Source organism: Molothrus ater, chromosome 1 (genome assembly GCF_012460135.2).
Source record: "Molothrus ater isolate BHLD 08-10-18 breed brown headed cowbird chromosome 1, BPBGC_Mater_1.1, whole genome shotgun sequence".
NCBI lineage: Eukaryota > Metazoa > Chordata > Aves > Passeriformes > Icteridae > Molothrus > Molothrus ater.
Window position 1 is genome coordinate 110,669,660 of NC_050478.2, and position 16,166 is coordinate 110,685,825.

At 42.7% G+C, this 16,166-nt stretch overlaps 1 protein-coding gene across 5 annotated transcripts in view; it reads left to right on the forward strand.

Annotated features, from left to right (window-relative positions):
- DTNA (dystrobrevin alpha) overlaps positions 1–16,166 on the forward strand; it is a 223,983-nt gene that overhangs the window by 38,975 nt on the left and 168,842 nt on the right. For 2 of the 5 annotated variants that reach the window (XM_054517651.1, XM_054517661.1), the window contains exon 2: positions 15,391–15,464. The exons of 2 other annotated variants lie outside the window; for them this stretch is intronic. Coding sequence is in view for 1 of the 3 variants with exons in the window: in XM_054517668.1 (XP_054373643.1) it covers positions 4,264–4,280 (17 nt within the window). In the remaining 2 variants the exon portion in view is untranslated. Of the gene's footprint in view, positions 1–4,153; positions 4,281–15,390; positions 15,465–16,166 lie in introns of those variants that run through there. One more of the 5 variants, XM_054517668.1, reaches the window with a different exon arrangement.

Consider the following 16,166-nt stretch of genomic DNA (forward strand, 5'->3'; position numbering starts at 1 on the left):
TAATTTAGTCAAATGCAATGACTGAAAATATGATTTATTCCTGAAGCTTCAATTTGTGACCATGGATGAGCTCCCTTCTTTCCCCGTGGCTTGAATCACAGAAACACAGAAATCAAGAGCAGAAAAGCTGGCACAGAAAATCCTCTGTTGCTGCAAAAATGGTCACAGAGTATACATTAAGTGCATTCCCCATTTACTTTATTAATGCTTATTAAGAATTCAGATAATTTGCATGTGTTTTACAAATAGCAGAGCTAACCCATCTAAACACGTGCAGTGACTGAGCTGTCTGCCATTACTCAGTGGGCCCCATGGCAATGGCAGGAGTGTTGGGCCCAGTCACTGGGAGACCAGGGCAGTGTTTTGCCCTGGGTGAGCCCATGTCCATCCCCTGCATTTCCTTCCAGGACAGGTGTATCCTGCTATGTTGGAGGCTGTGTGGTGGGGGGCAGCAAGGGAGTGGGTGCTTGGGAGCTGCCACCAAGAGAACCCTGTCCCCACTGCTGCAATAGCTGTCCCCCATCTCTTTAAGGAAAAAAAAAAAAAGTGGTAGGCAGGAGAGAAGCAGCACGTGGATCAACATTTGGTCAAACCCCACGTGCTGGACCATTTTGTAGAGGGTATAAGTACGTAGGCTTGGCTGTAGGTCAGCTGGGGCAGTGAGGGTTGTGCAGGTTGAGTAATACTGAATAAACAGTGCTGAATCCATTGTGATGGGCAGGAACTCCATGCCTGCCAGTGCAATTACAGTCTCTACTCCAGAGCTCTTACTCTTGGACAAACCTGTGCTGAAATATCTGCAGAGGTTAACAAGATCATGCCAAAGAGGAGGAAATACTCCTGAGTAAGACCTAGAAAGATTGAGCCTGTAGGGTAGAAGATGGTGCTTGTCTCAGTAAGCCCAAATCTTAAGACTGCCAAGACTAATGAATTGAAGACGCTGACAGACAAGGGGAGACAAAGAGCAAATTCTGTGCATGTTAAAAATAGCTAAACACGAAGGGACAGATCATGCCTCTTAGGCACTTGGCTAAATTGGGAATGGGTAGGAAGTCACATGGCTCCAAACATGTTACCTCTTTACACTTGTAACGGGTACCAAATTACTCTCCCCTCTCTGCCACTCCCTTATCCGCTCCCTTGCCAGCTCCAACTTGAGCTCCCACTCCTCCACAAGAACTTACTATTCATATGTTTTCATAGATCTCAAATCCAATGCCACAGAAGTCCCTGATGTGTTTCACCTGATGCTGGCTATAAGCAGCAGACTCTGCTGGGAGAGCAGTATTCCCTGTCACAGCAGTGGTAAATCTTGCAGCTGTACACTATATCTTGCACATTAGACCCTGGTATTACTGCACAGCTCTTCATCTGAGGAAACTGAACACCTGTCTTCTCCTTTGGCTTGTGTGATACGGTTTTTGGACATATGACCTCTGTCTCCCTCATTCATGGGATTGGGATCATGCTGTCCAGGTTGACATCGAAGGTTTCCCGGTAACTTCCAGCATCATTTTCCAAAGCTCTTCTCCTCCCCATACTCTTAGGTTTTTAAATACCCTCTTAGGAGGCACGGGAAGCAACCAGTGGCCTTTTAGAGGATTCAAAGCCAAATCTCTTTTCCCTCTATATCTACTAAGGGAAATGCAGAAGCTTAGATAAAAGCGTGGATGTACTTCCGTGGATTTCCCTGCCATTGTTTTCCCTTACACTTAAGCACTCTCTAGAGGTAGTTTGAAGTCCTATAAACAGCTCAGTCCTAATCCTTCCTGTTCATGACTTCATTTCTGAATCACCACATTTGTCCATCACACCTTCTTCCACGGGGAACTTCTTTCTTCCTTCCTTGTTGCCCTAATTAGAAGGGAGCCCTCAGCCACAAAGGCACAAAGACTTTTCTTTGTTCTTTTGTCTCTCTGAGCATCTTAAGCACCACCGTACTTTTTAAAACCTAATGTTAACAGTTGGTCTCTGCTTCTAGTGATTGTCTGCCCTTCAAGGCTGACATCTTTACAAACAGTTGGGAAAAAGAATGACTTGATGTACATACTGCATTATATGAAGTTGCACCATTTGAACAGGAATTCTCTGACTCTGATTTTCTGTGCTCTGAGGGATTTATAAGCCAGCAGTGTTAGAGGTGGCTCTGTCAGAAAGCAGTGCCAGACAAGGCAGCTTTCCTGCAGTTCCCTGCAGCTCCTCAACGTGAGTAATGGACGAATGTCCTGAACTGTTGTATCAGGAATCCTGAGAAAAAGCAGTGAAGTGACTTATTCCTCATCTGTCGGGAAGTCCATGGCAGGTTTAGCTGGAGGTTTTAACGTGCTCTGGAAGGCAGGTATTGAACATAATGGGCTATGGCTTTGCTAATAGTAACAAATGTTAGTGATTCAAAAGAAATCTTTCAACTTTCTGGGAGTTGTCAGCTGATTTGTTATTTAATGTTTCTGTGCTGCTGGCAGCACTTCCAGGCCCACAAACCTGACCTCCATCCAGGTTAAGAAGAGCTCTTGCCTTTCAGTGTATGCAGACTGACCATGAAAATTACTGTGGAGTTACTATTTTTCATCAGACTATATATGCTATATGTATTCTCAAACACACTTATTTTTATGCATGTTATCAAGCAGGCTGGAGATGTGGAGGCTTTCTTAATATGCCCTATGATACAGCCCTTTGGCTGACTTTTTTACCTCCCCTTGAGGCCTTTCCCAGTTTGACCAGTTTCCTTCATTGGCCTGAAGTAAATGCTTGATCACTTTTACTACTGTATCAGTCCAGCCTCTCAACATTGGCGTTCTAAAAAGTGTAATGCTCCATGAAATTGGGCATTGGCAAGGCATTTTCAAACCATGTTTTCAGCCAAGGGATTCTGGGCACAGCTTGGCTTTGCCCCCTCTGCCCCAACCTGTGCTCGCTGCTTGCTTGGCCTGCATCCCTACAACCCCCTCTTGGCAGCAGCTCAGACAAAGGCTGAGATTCCAAGAAAAGAGACACATTTACCAGGTTATTCTGTTTGAATTGGTATGACTGGCAATTGGTATTTTCCTGTTGCAACTGAAAGTGTTCAATAATTCATACATTTCACATAAAGTCTTGCGGCTTGTTCCGCTCCCACCCATGTCTGAGATAAGGCAGACTTGATGGCCGGCAGTATTCAAAAGAATATGCATTTGAGCATTAAAATCTGCTGCTTCAAATGCTGATCTTAAGAGTCAGGGGTTTATGTCAACACTAGCAACCTCTGGTAGGGATACTGACTTTTGGAGTTACATGGAAGGGGTTTTTCCCCCACTTCAGTCACCTAGAATTCTATCATTAATCTGTAGTCTAGTTACTTCAGAGTCTAAACAACATTGCAATGCATTGTTACTGTAAGGAGCCACGGACTAACAGTGAAATTTAAAAGCTTCGTAGTCAAGATCTGGTACAAAGTTAATTATATATTTTAGTTTGGGTTAGAGTTTTTGGGGAGTTTTTTGTTAAAATGTCCTTTCTCCATAAAGCTGCCTGTGCAGTCGGAAGTGCTGTAAGCTGTAGATGTGTCTCTGCCGACCCTCCGTGCAGCAGCGGGTGGGTGGATTGCTGCCTTGCCCAGCCCTCCAGCTCGTGTTGCCCGGGCTCCCCTGCGGAAGAAGCGCCCCGGGGGTCCCGCTAAGGACCGCGGCTGGCTCAGTGCCGCTGGGGCTCAGGGACCCTGGCGGAGTGGGCACAGGCTGTGATTCCAGCTACCTGCCCCGATTTCCGAAGGCTCCGTGAGGCGCTGCTCGCCGGGCCGCTGGCCCCGGTGCCCGGCGGGCGGGCGGGCGGCTCCCTCAGACGTGGGCGGGCAGCCGGGGCTGGAAGCCCGTGAAATCCTGCCAGCCAACCCCTCTGTGTGTGTGTGTGTGTGTGTGTGTGAGGAGAGGTGGGGATGGGGCAGATGGGGGTGGAGTGGCAGCTTGGGAGGATGGGAGGGAGGGAGGGAGGGAGGTGGAGGGATAGAGGAGGAGAGGGGGCAGGGTGCCTGCGATTGGTAAAGCTCCGCGAAGGCATCTGCCAGCAGGACTTCAGAGGAATGTGAAACCAAATCATTTAGAAGTTAAAGATAGACGCAGAATACACAGCATCTTGAGCCAAGGTTTAAATTCATCCCTCTCTGCCTGGCTTCTCGCAAAGTTCTGCTTGTCAGCTTGCCTCTGTCTCTTCTAGCAGCTGTAATATTCCCTAAAAAAGTAACATCATTCTGGATTCTTGGGAATTACTAAGGTGGCAAAAGAGATCATGGTGCATACAGTGGGGTAAGTAGGAAGCTTGCCTCTGCGTTTGCTGGGGTGGTTCCTCTGGGCTTTCCTGCTGCCTTCAAAGCACTCTGGAAGTTCCTCTAGGATGAGGTGGATACTTAAGTAATGCTTACCCCGGGCGATTTAGTCTCCCGTTTTCCCCATATGGAGCATTTGAACTTTATTCCTCTGTGAAGTGTTAACTTTTCTTGGCATACCTAGGGAGTCTTGGGCTTTATTTTGCCATTATGGTTTGGAGTGCTGTGTTCCTAGCAGATGATTTTTGTTATATACCTTTGGTCTTCGTTAGTAGGACATGCTGTTTGAAATGTTGCTTATTATTACAAAGTTGAAAAGCAAGTTGTTTTCCACGTTAGAGCGGATGTAATCAATGTTTGCTTGGTTGTTTGACAATGGTTTAATTTACAAACTATTTCCTCATGGGTGAATTTGATCACAGCACAGGGTTAATTAAGTTTAACCTTCATGTTTGTTTGTTCCCAAATAATGCTTTTACTGGGAGTTTGATTTTTTTTTTTAAGAAAAAACAACAAACATTTTGGCTATCTTTTTCTTTGAACAAAGTCCTTCTAGCAGTAATTTAAGAATCTGTGCATTTCCCTGATTTCCCTGGTAGTCCTCACTAAGATAGTGAATTTGTGAGTAAAAAAAAAAGAAAAGGAAATTCAGGCTATCATGTTCTTTCTAGAACTTATCCAAAGTCATTTCAGTGTCTGGCAGATACATTGTCTCATTGATCAATGTCTTTTTCAGGCAGTCTCTGAAATATTTCTAGTGAAGTTGTGGTGTTCCTGTACCCAAAAGAATTTTGAAATACAGCAGCTCATTTGGAAGTTAGATGTACTATTTGTTATATAGCAAGAACTTGTAGTCTGAGAGTTTCATCCAAGTCTGGGCTTTGAGTGTGTGTCGTCTAAATGTCAGCATTGTTTATACCATTTTTTCTGGGCATGTGTGTTTTACACTCATAGTAGAGGAGCTCCTAACTTAGGATCTGGTGTCAGTTCCCCCAAACATACTCAGAATTCCTGACGTGTTAGTACTGCCCATAATAACCATAGGAAATAGGTGCTGTCTGCGGATAACTGAGACGCCTGACATTTTTGGTTATGGATATCACTGCTCAAGGGATGCATATAATGGCAGTCTGTGTCATGCACAATATGTGAAAGTGGGTGAACTAAAATAGAAACAGTTCCTCTGTTTCAGGGAAAGATGATGTGTCTGGTATCTTTTGGTATCTTTCTGGCAATGCTGGAGTTAATCCCTATTGGTCAGCTTGCCTGAATTTTGCAAAACATTTGGGTGTGTTTGGATGAGCAAATCTGCTGTGAAGTGTTTTTTGTGTGATTAAGTGTAGGGGATGGAGAAGAAAGAGATAGATAACCTTTAAGGTAAATCTGGCACAAAAAACAGATGTAGGGATGAAAAACGAAATCCAAGCCAGTTCATTTACAGTTTGTACTAGCTGGGTGTTCTTTTAAGTAACTCTGACTAGCTCAACGCTTCAGTCCTGGGCTGAGTTTCCAGGCCAACAGTTGCTTACATAAAAGAATTTTTTTGCTTTACATCAAGAAATTATTGTAATATTTATTTAGGTATTGAAGTGGAAGACCTTTGAGACAAAAAATGTCAAGATGAGTAAAACTTGCAGTGAGTCTTGGTGAAGTTGTGGTTAGTTTCTGGCTCATGCACAAGGTTCTGTGCAGCTTCATGCAAGTCATGTGAGCTCTCAAAGCCCCTGCACACCAGAAGGGGTTGGAAGGAGGTGAAAATACCTTTATTATTTCTCTGTGTTGGGTATCTAGGTAGCAGTTCCTTGGGCTAGGCACCGCTTCTGATAAGGTTTAACACAATAGGCTTCTGTTTGCAGATGCACTCTTCCCATGGCTATGGCCTCCCCAAGGAGGGAGGGAGAATCTACAGATTTAGAAGTAGGGGTTCACTGCACCTTTTATAAGCTTCCTAAACTGAAAGAGAAAAATAGACTGACATTCAGAGGTGAGCAGAAAATAGAATTAATGTTCCATGGGAAATTCCTGAGTCAGTTCAAAATTTAATTGCATTTCCCTACCACAGTGTATTGCTTTTCAGAAGTTATAGTTCAGGAGCATGATGTTCCCATTTCATTATCTGAGACCCTTCTACCATAATTAAATGTCCAAGAGGCACTGGAGAGCTTTGTCACAAAGAAACATGCTTTGAATTCTGGGAAGTGAAGCTGCCTGCAAAACCTCGCTCCTGGAAGGGAATGAGCATCTGACCCCGGAACAGGATGTTCCTAGAGTAAAGAATTACATTGTGGTATTAGATTGACTTTTAAAAGTGTTCTGCTCTACCTAATTCACCTGAAATAATATTTTCCAATTGTCCAGGCAATAAATGGAAAACGTTCAATAAAGTGATATTTTCCCACAGAAAATGTAGTTGTATTTGATACAAATTCTAAATTATTATAATGTTGGCATATTTACTGAAGTGGAAAATCCTTGGCCGGCTGTTAGGGTGAATTTTTCCTGAGTAGGGTCTGTGTGGTACTTCACTCAGTGATAATGGTACTACACAGCAGTGTGATACTGAGTGAGGTTTTTGGGTAAGGGGTAAGAAGGGTGTGGTGGCTTTATCAGGACGTGACACAAGGACTAGAACCTCTTTCCTCTACTTGCCCTCCTCTCCCTGCCCCATTCTTCCTCACTAGCCTTGTGCTCCTTAGGTGACTAGGATTTATTGGGAAGTGGGGAGGGAGGAAGGAGAGAGAAGCAGACATCACTTTCTAAAAGGCTTTTGCAACAAGATGTTGCTAGCGGCAGTGACACACTTGATCTTCTGGTCTTCATTCCTCACTGCAGCTTTCCCTTCCCTTCCTCACTTTTCCCAAACCCCCTATAATCCCACACAGGGGGAAATGGAGAAGTGCTGCTGAGACAGAGGGGATGGGACAGTGAGAGGGAGCCTGTCCCCTGCCCTTGCCTCTTGCTGCTTCAGAGAGAGGAGAGATCATGAAGGTGCTAATCTTCAGGGGGATCCAGCAGGGGTCAGAACACTGATGGAGCTGGTGCCTTCTGGTTTTGGAAACTGTGTGAGTGGTTGAGGGGCTGCTCTGATGCTGGTACAGTGGCACTGTCAGCATATGCCATGCTTTCCTGCTCCAAGGAGCTGACTGTTTGCTGTCTCCTAGGGAGAAGCACTGCTGTAGCATGTCCCCTTCTCAAGGAGGCTGGTTGTGTCCTTCCCTTTTTGTACCATTTTGTTGTGACTTTGTCACGAGAGTTTGAGAACGTTGTTCTTTCTAAGGTGAAAATGGGTTTGCAGCATTTTTCCCCTTTAATAGATCCTACAATTTTTTCTTTGCAAACCATGCTAAAACCAGTAGCAAGGATATGCTTATGGGTATTAAAAATACCTCCTTGCTAGATTTTAGTTACTGTACATGGTTTCCATTTTCTTTCTATCACAATCTTTTTTGCCTTTGTAAAACTTTGCTTCTAGCCTCATCTTCAAGCTTTTTGCAGAGGTCATTTTGCCATAAATAAGAAAATGGAACTGTCATTAGGAGCTGGTTGGTAAGGAGTTTAAGAACTGTTTCCCCACAGTTCCTTGAAAATGTGCTGGTGTTTTTCTGAGCTCAAAAGAAGCAGCTTATAGTGATACAATTTCCTTTATTTTCCTTTTCTGATTCTTCTCCCAGTGATTTGTTTTGGCAGAGTATGACAGTCTGTATGGTGCACCACACTGTAGAAAACCTCAATCCTGTAATTTTGTAATTCTGTAAAAAAAACCACAAACCCACCCAACCCCCAAACTAATGCAATTATTACGTCATATGCAGCCATATTATCACCTCTGAGCCCATGAGCTGAAGCCCAAGGAAATTGCCTGTCCAAGTGATATTGGATCTCCTGCACTCACTATTCATTCTGGCTCCTGCTGTATCAGGGAATAAAGGACTTCCTGGCTAATTATGATGTTATGCAGTGATTTACCTGGAATCAGAGTGATACTTCCCACTAATAGGATGCTTAAAAATGCATCTAATTGCAGCTGTGGTAGTTGAGAGAATGCCCAACACCTAACAGTCTTGAAAAACCATCATTCCTGGCAGGGGGTGTTACAGGAAACTGAGTTTTACTGTCTCCTTCCTGTGTCTGAACCAATTATGTGGCCTCTTGCTCTAAAAGTTGATTTGGGGATTATACTCTGTGTAATAAAGAGATAGGAAAGCAGTGGAAATGATGAATCTTTCTTTATTAATTTATTTGCTGTTGTGGTGATAGCTGTTTGCTGAACATAACCTTGCCTGGGGCAGTGGAGGGATCAAGTCAGCTTCTGTGCCTGTGATCTTTGTCAAGCCATGGAGGGAGGAGAGGGTTTTGGTGTATCCCATTCTGAGAACAGGGATGGTGATACTTGCCTGGTTCTGTGAAGTGCTCCAGGATCTAGGGATGAAAAGTACTACCTACATGCTGCATTCCTATTTTCTTTTTATGGTAAGGATAACACTAGTCTGGCCTCTTTGTAAATTTGTAAGAAAATTTGCACTAAGTGGAACCTTAAAAAAAAAGGGAGAGAAAAATGAAACAGACAGAAAAGTCTGTCAGCAAGTAGACTTTCAAAGCAATTTGATGACAACTTGTGATTAGTTTTTTTTCAAACACAATGAAAGTAAGCAAAGGCAAAGCACAGAGGAACATGCTTGGAGTGAAGTTGTCCTTGAGTACTCTTTACCAAGTAACAGCTGCAAATAGAATTAGTAATCTTGGGCTTTCCTGCTACATTTTAAAAATTCCTCTTGTAACGGAAGTATGTGCTTTCTAGTAATTACTACCTTTGCAGTGCGTGTTCATTCTTAGTGCAGCATTGTCCTTGGAAGAAGATCATGGAACACTTTGATTCTTTCCACTTTTATAAAGCAATGATTATTTGGCCATCACAAGTTTCTGTCCCCCTGTTTCTTTCTAATTCACAATACATTTATATTGGATTAAGAGACCTACTGTATAATTTGTGTAATACAGAAATACTATCCATTCCCTGCTTTTAGATCATTCTTTTTTTTTCCTATGAATTGACTTGAGAATGACTACCTTTACCTCTAAAGAAATATGTTAAATTATGAAGGCAACACTGATTTAATCGTTTTTTACCTTGTGAGTTGATAATTCTGAAATCTTGTCACATTTTAAATGTGGAATCCTAACTAATCTTGTATGACTGAAAGCTTTCTCACCTTATTGAAAAATTAGTCTAGGAGAGCTGGGCCAGTCCTTTGTCTTGGTATTTGATGTATATTTTTAATTGTTCATATGATAGCAAATACTTAACTTTTCTTTGAGTATACACCAACAATCTTGTTTCCAAACAGATCGAAAAAATTTCCAGACAGATCTAACAAAATGCAAAGTGCTTTATGATTTTATTTTTGTTCCTAAAGTTTGGATCAGTTTCCCTGTCTCATTGGGGAAAATAAATTGCATCAGCTTAATGCAGCTATAAATTGTATTATGCTGGTTGGTGCAGGAATGCAGGGAGAACCTAACAAAGCTGAGAATCAAGCTATGTTCTCTGCCAGGCTGTTCTCTAAACAAGCCATATTTTTTTCCTTAAAACCCCCACTTCTGATAATACTGTCTATCATATTACTTTCCCTACAACTTATTCTGTGTCCCCGCTTCCCATCTTTCTTTCTCTGCCACCTTCCAGGCCTCTTCATCCAAAGCTCTGAGTTGTCTTCCCCCTGATTCCAGCTGTAGAGTTGGGTGATCCATCAAACACAGTCACAGCAAGCAGGCCAGGCTGGCAGCCCATTCAGAAGTGGAAATTCAGCAGCAATCCTTGCTCCATCTCCTCTGCTTGCCTAGGAGTCTCAGGGAGGAAATTTCTGGAGGAGACACATTTTTCAAAAACAAGAGGTTGTGTGAGGCTTGCAAGGAGACCCCCCCCAAGCATGTCTCCCATAGACCCACGTCAGCTCAAAACAGGAGTCATCAGCAGAGGTGCAGACCCTCAGCTGCCAGAGCAATCCCTTGCCCTTGTAAGCTCTAAAGCTCCCTGTGAGCCATCCTTGGGGATGAAATGTGACTTCTGTTAATAAACTCAGCGGCTGTTGGGTGATAGGAACAGGAAAGTAGCTGTTGCATCTGCCTGCAGAATTTTTGTGTGTGAAACAATGGAGAAATGAAGGCTTCTCAGCAAAAGAATAATTAAAGGTGAAACTCTTTCTTTTCCATAAGTTTGGCTTTGAAAATATGTATGTAATGCATTCAGCCTCGCTCTGATATTTGATACGTAAAGTTTCAGCTCAGCCATAAAAGCTAGCAGAGCAACTGAAAAAATGGTTTTATAGTAGGAAGTGGGGGTAAACAGAGGAAACTTGCTAAAATGATAATTGCAAATAGCAATTATGTGACTCTAGGTGATAGTAAATGGGATTTCAGAAATCATACAGTTAAATAAATAAAGAAGGTAGTGGATAGTTGAAGAGAATCCAAAACACAAGTTTTTCACCTGCATTAAATCTGGTAATGTATTCCTAAATAGAATTAAAAGTGTTAAAGATTAAAGACTTTTGGAAAAACAATAGTCCCAGACTCATATGAGCTCTTTGCAGGACAGTACATTTTCATGGAAGGTGGAATAGGTGGTGGCTGATTGTCATGTGCAGTTACTCTCAATTTGGTGGAAACTTGGACTGAACAGGCCTAATCCTTGCTGTTACTCTTTTTAATATCCACTTTTGTTGGAACAGTGTATTCTCTGTGAAAAAAGCATCAAGTAAGAAGACAGATAATTTTTCATGCCACTCTCATTTACAGGAAGCAAAAATAAATTCCTTGTGCACAAAGCCTGAGCTTTTGCCAAATACTGAAGTAGAAAAGAAGCCATCCATTGTGTTATGTCCAAGAGAAACCAAGCTTTGCCAGAAAGGAACCCCAGCCTAGCCAGGCCTGTCCATACCTATTTCACAGGTCATTGGTCCTATCCTTTTCTATCCTTTTCTGTTGTGCACCACTGTAGGTGAGTGCTTGGGCTTGTACTAGGCTTGACTGCCTATACTGACAGGCTCTATACAGAGCAAGGACATAAAATTGGGTATTTCAGCCTTGGAAAAATAGTTCTACTTGGTTTTCCACCCTGCTCCTGGTAGATAGAGCAAATAAAAAGTGGGGAAGTTTATGCAAACTATGCAAAACACCAAGGCCCAGTCCTTGGTGTATCCTACAAACTGTGTTTTGCAGCAGTTTTGCACAGAGTGCTGCTGATAAACTACCCACAACTTGGTGCCTTTTGTGAATCAGCATTGCAAGGGCATTTTTATCTTCTTAGGTGCACAGAGGCTGCAGTGGTGGTATGTAGTTGCAGGAGGTTCACTGAGCTGTGTCCTTATAGCTGTTGTCACCAAGTACTGGCTGGGGAACAGCCAGTGGGACAGCAGTTCTTCAGGAAAGGACAGAGTTTGCTGTGAATCCCTGGTTGAATGTGGATTGGCAATGTTGAGCTGTTGCACAACAGAAAGGGGAAACAGGAATGCACAGTATTGAGCTGCATGTGGGCCCACAGCCTGCAGGGAGCAATCTCCACACTGGTGAGTGCTCAGCTGGAGTTCTGTGTTCAGTTTGCAGTGCTGCTCTTGAAGATAATGCTGACCACTTTGAATGAGGAGAAGAGGGCAGGAAAAGTGACCAGAGAGCCATAGGACATAGCCCAGGAGGAAACCCTGAAAGGGTTAAGTTTTCTGTGCCTAAGGAAGAGCAGTCTGCTGAGGAGTGAGTAGGAGAAAGGCAGGTTTTCAGCACAGACAGCACAGTACAGGCTGTTGCCAAGACTGGGCAAGTAATTTTTTTTCTGTGCCGTGGACAGAGAGAAATGGATCTAAAACGAAACAAGAGGAGGTAAACCCTACGAAAGTTTTATCCACAAAATACCCTGCCGGTGGATCTTGAGGAGTCTCCATCACTGGAAGTGTTAGGAATGACTTTAATAAACATGAACAAAATGTATCTGACTCTGTTTCACAGTGGGAGGTGGATTACATATCTTTTCTACCAGCCCTATGATTTGATGATACTGGTGATAATACTACTCATGGAATTATTTTAATGACAGACATTCCTTCTAAATTCTGGTTGCAAAGACCTCTGCCGAGTGGAATGTGTTTTGCTGAGGTGGAGGAGACACTTAATCATCATATAATTTCCTCATTTTTAAATGTTCCTTAGATAAGGCATGAACAGCTGGCTTTGCATTTCATCTCAAATATCACTGTCCTGAAATACTTGGGGACATCACTTTGTCAGCTGGCACTTGACAGTCCATCCTAAATCTGAAATATGTAATTGGATTCTTTGGATGAAATCCGAGTTTCCTTTGAAGTCATGGGGTTTCATAGGGTAAAAAGTTTCACACTGAGGACAGAGTGATGTCCACTTGTATGTGCTTAGCTTTACTGTCCTAGGCAGGCCTGTTGTTTTCAGGACAAGGATACAAGGAGTGGGTTGTAAGAGCGTGTAACCTTTGTTATGACAAACATTTGGCTGCAGAAGGGGGCCTGCCTTGGGAGTTCTTGTGTGGGTGAGTGAGAGCTTGCAACAGACATTACATGAGGTGAATTAATTTTTTTCTTTTTTTCAGATAATGTGAACAAAACTAATTTACACCATCTGTTCTCAAATAGACAGTAGAAAAGCAACATCCTTTTTTTTTAACATTTCTTTTGATAATACTTTAGGCACAATACGTAGTGCCTAAAGTATTATCAAAAGAAATGTTAAAAAAAGGATGGTATTACTCTTTAGTGTAATGTAATTTCTGCCCTGTTTCTCATTGAGGAGAAGGGTGTTCTCCCCCAAAATGTTTTTTTATTGCCATTTAGTATTTGTTAGTTAGTTAGCTAGTTTGCATTTAGTATTCAGATGACTATAGCTGGAAGTTGAATGTTTCTCCAGCTACTGGATAATCCCTCCTGATGAAATGCATTCAGAGAAGTCTCCAGGTGCTATGAATTGGAGTAGTTCCATTGGAAATATTCTAGCTTTGTTTATGCCAGTGCTAATTCAGAGCAAGTTCACTGGTCACAGGTTTAAAGGAGGTGATAGTCAGAATGTCATCCTAAAAAGGAGATCACATTAATGTAGAAGCTCAGTGTCAGTCTCAGAGCTGAGTGTTAAATTCTTGTGCCTCATAATGCATTACATTTCACATCCAGATTTCTTTGCAGGCTTTTCTTAACTGTGCCATGATGGGCCATGTGTAGGAATTGCATGTAAATATCTAAGGCTAAAATAAGCCCACAAAAAAGCACAAACCCCGACTTTAGGACCACCAGTACATCAGCTGTTAATAATTATACAGCGTTACTATGCTCACACTAGAAACATAATTAAATTGGAATGATTTGAAACTGCCATTAGGGGAAAGAAGATGGAGGAAAACAGTTTCATCCTCACAACATCATGTTTTCATTGACCTACTTAGAGCAGGGAAGAAAATGTGTCCCTTCTCTTTACAGCAGAATAGGTTTGTTCAGCAATTTTATAATGCAAATGCACAAGAGAAGACTGGATTTCCTCACCACTCCAGGAGGACTTGGAAGGGAGAGTAATGTTATTTCACACACATACGACTAAGATGTGTACGTTCCTGTTCAAGCTGTAATGTTATTAGTTAAATTAATCAATTTGGCAGAAAGTGCTTAGAGAAAAAAACAGCGGTGGGGGGAGAAAAAAAAAAGACTCATATTCAAAGGTGAGAGGAGAAGGGCAGTGCTTGGGCTGCAGCTGTGCAGAGGGACCTTCTGTGGGCAATGACATTTCCTTTGTCTTCATCTTCCCTGTTTCAAAGCCTTTGGGACTGCTGGGTTGGAAGTGGAGAGTCCCAGACATGGGTGCGAGGTGCATCTCTGCACATCCAGCACCCCTGCCCAAGCCACTGAGTGAGAAGTCACGGCTGCAGCTAAAGCACCTCCAGAGAAAAACCCCGTGTGCTCTTCCTCCTCCACATCTGTGCCATGAGCAGGGAGCAGGATGCAGGTGTCTGGGTTACTCCAGGTTACTCCCATGGCAGTGCTCATGGGGTAGGCAGCATGTGGGGTTTGGGATGCAGCCCTCCTCCTCTAGACTTGGGCATTACTGTGATACTGCTCCATGCCTGAGTTACTAAACCATCTTTATCTGAAAATAAACACCTGCGGGTAGTCCTTTCTAGGCTGCTTGGGTCACATTCCTCCACAAGGTGTTGTTGGTAATTTAGTATTGTCAGAGGCATTAGTCACTGCCATAGTAGCTTAATAATGCATGGTAGGAGCCAGCTGGTAATTAACAAATTAGAGATATCATCTACATTTTCCTCAAATATTTCAGATGTAGCAAAAATAATTAAACGGAGAGTGCTTTGGGTGTTTAAAGCTGTTACGTATATTTAAAACATCTCACCATGTTAGGAAATTATTCATTGTTTTAAAGGTCAGCTAGGCCTCATCTTGCTGCTCTCCTAGGATTCTGTAATTCACACTGAAGAGTTGTGAAGCAGGGGAAGGGCCAGACTCCTGTCTTTTCCTTTAACACTTTAATTCTGCATCATTTAGCAAATTCATGCCAATGCCTGACTTCTGTGCCTGTTTTTAGGAGCGGCATGACTTTGTAGGTCTCAGCTGCTCTCTTTTGCATTTAACTTCCTTTCGTATGAGAAGTGTCTTGAATTGGAAGGTTATGTTTATGTGTATGTGATGGAAAGATGAAATTGACTTGTAATTGAAGCTAAGGAGGGAAAAAGTTAACACAAATTGTATGAAACTGCAATGCTGGGACAGACACCACAGTATGAATGAAAGTGATGATGGGCTTCATTTTGTAGTGTAACTAAAATATGCTGGTATGCACAAGCTCACTTTAACTCACTTGGCATCTCCATATTTTATCACCAGATGGTGACCAGCAGTTTCAAACTGAGATGCTCTCAGTTACCTATGTGTGATGACTGAGCAATAGTATACTTTGATACATCTCCTATCCATGCTGCTTCAGCCCAGTACTCCTTGATCCTCCTGCAGCCTGGCTCCAGGACTCGGCTCTGAGTGTCACAAGCCTTTGACTCTGCTTTTTCTCCGGGGCAGGATCTGATCTGGGCACTCTGAGGCAGACGGAGCAGGGAACAGAGCAAGCGGTCGGAGGAGCATCATTTCTACGGGTAGGGTGTGGTGTTACCTGTCTTCGTGGGGACTGCTGGGGTACTGGCATTGGCTTGGGGAAATACAATTTATGTTTGAAAACATTCTTTTTGGAGTTAAAAAAACTTGCTTTTGAAAATCTGGCTGGATGCTCTTTGATAAACGGTGCAGAGTTTTTGTCAGACAGTAACAGTTTGTGTTCAAGCATTGAACTCATGGTACAGATGTGAGCAGCTCTACAATGTAATGAAAAGCAGATAAGAATCTGCCCTGTAATATCTTTGCTCTTTGCTGCATTTAGTCACCTCCACATTGATGCAAGAGCACTGGGGATTTCAAAGCATGCATTTCTGAAGCTTAAAAAAGAAAAGGAATTCCATATGCAATTTCTATTAAGATTTTTAGCCTCTTAGAATTAAGCTGAGGTGTTTTGAATGCTTCCTAATACCATTTGGTACTAAAGCTCAAAGGGTAGAGGTAGAAAAAGGCTGGTAAGTTATTCACAACACTGTTAATAGTGTAGACTTGTTTTGTGTACTCTGAATTCTCTTTGTTGTTCTGGGTGGCTTTTGCTTGGGGTCTTTCTGGTCGCTTTGTACTGACTGTTGCCTCAGCAGAAAACATTCCCTGTTTGTGCTGTATAACAGCAGAGCATGAAAGTGCAGGCAGCACCGAGTCCCACAGCATGCAGACACGGGGAGAGAGGGATGCTGCTGGGTGAG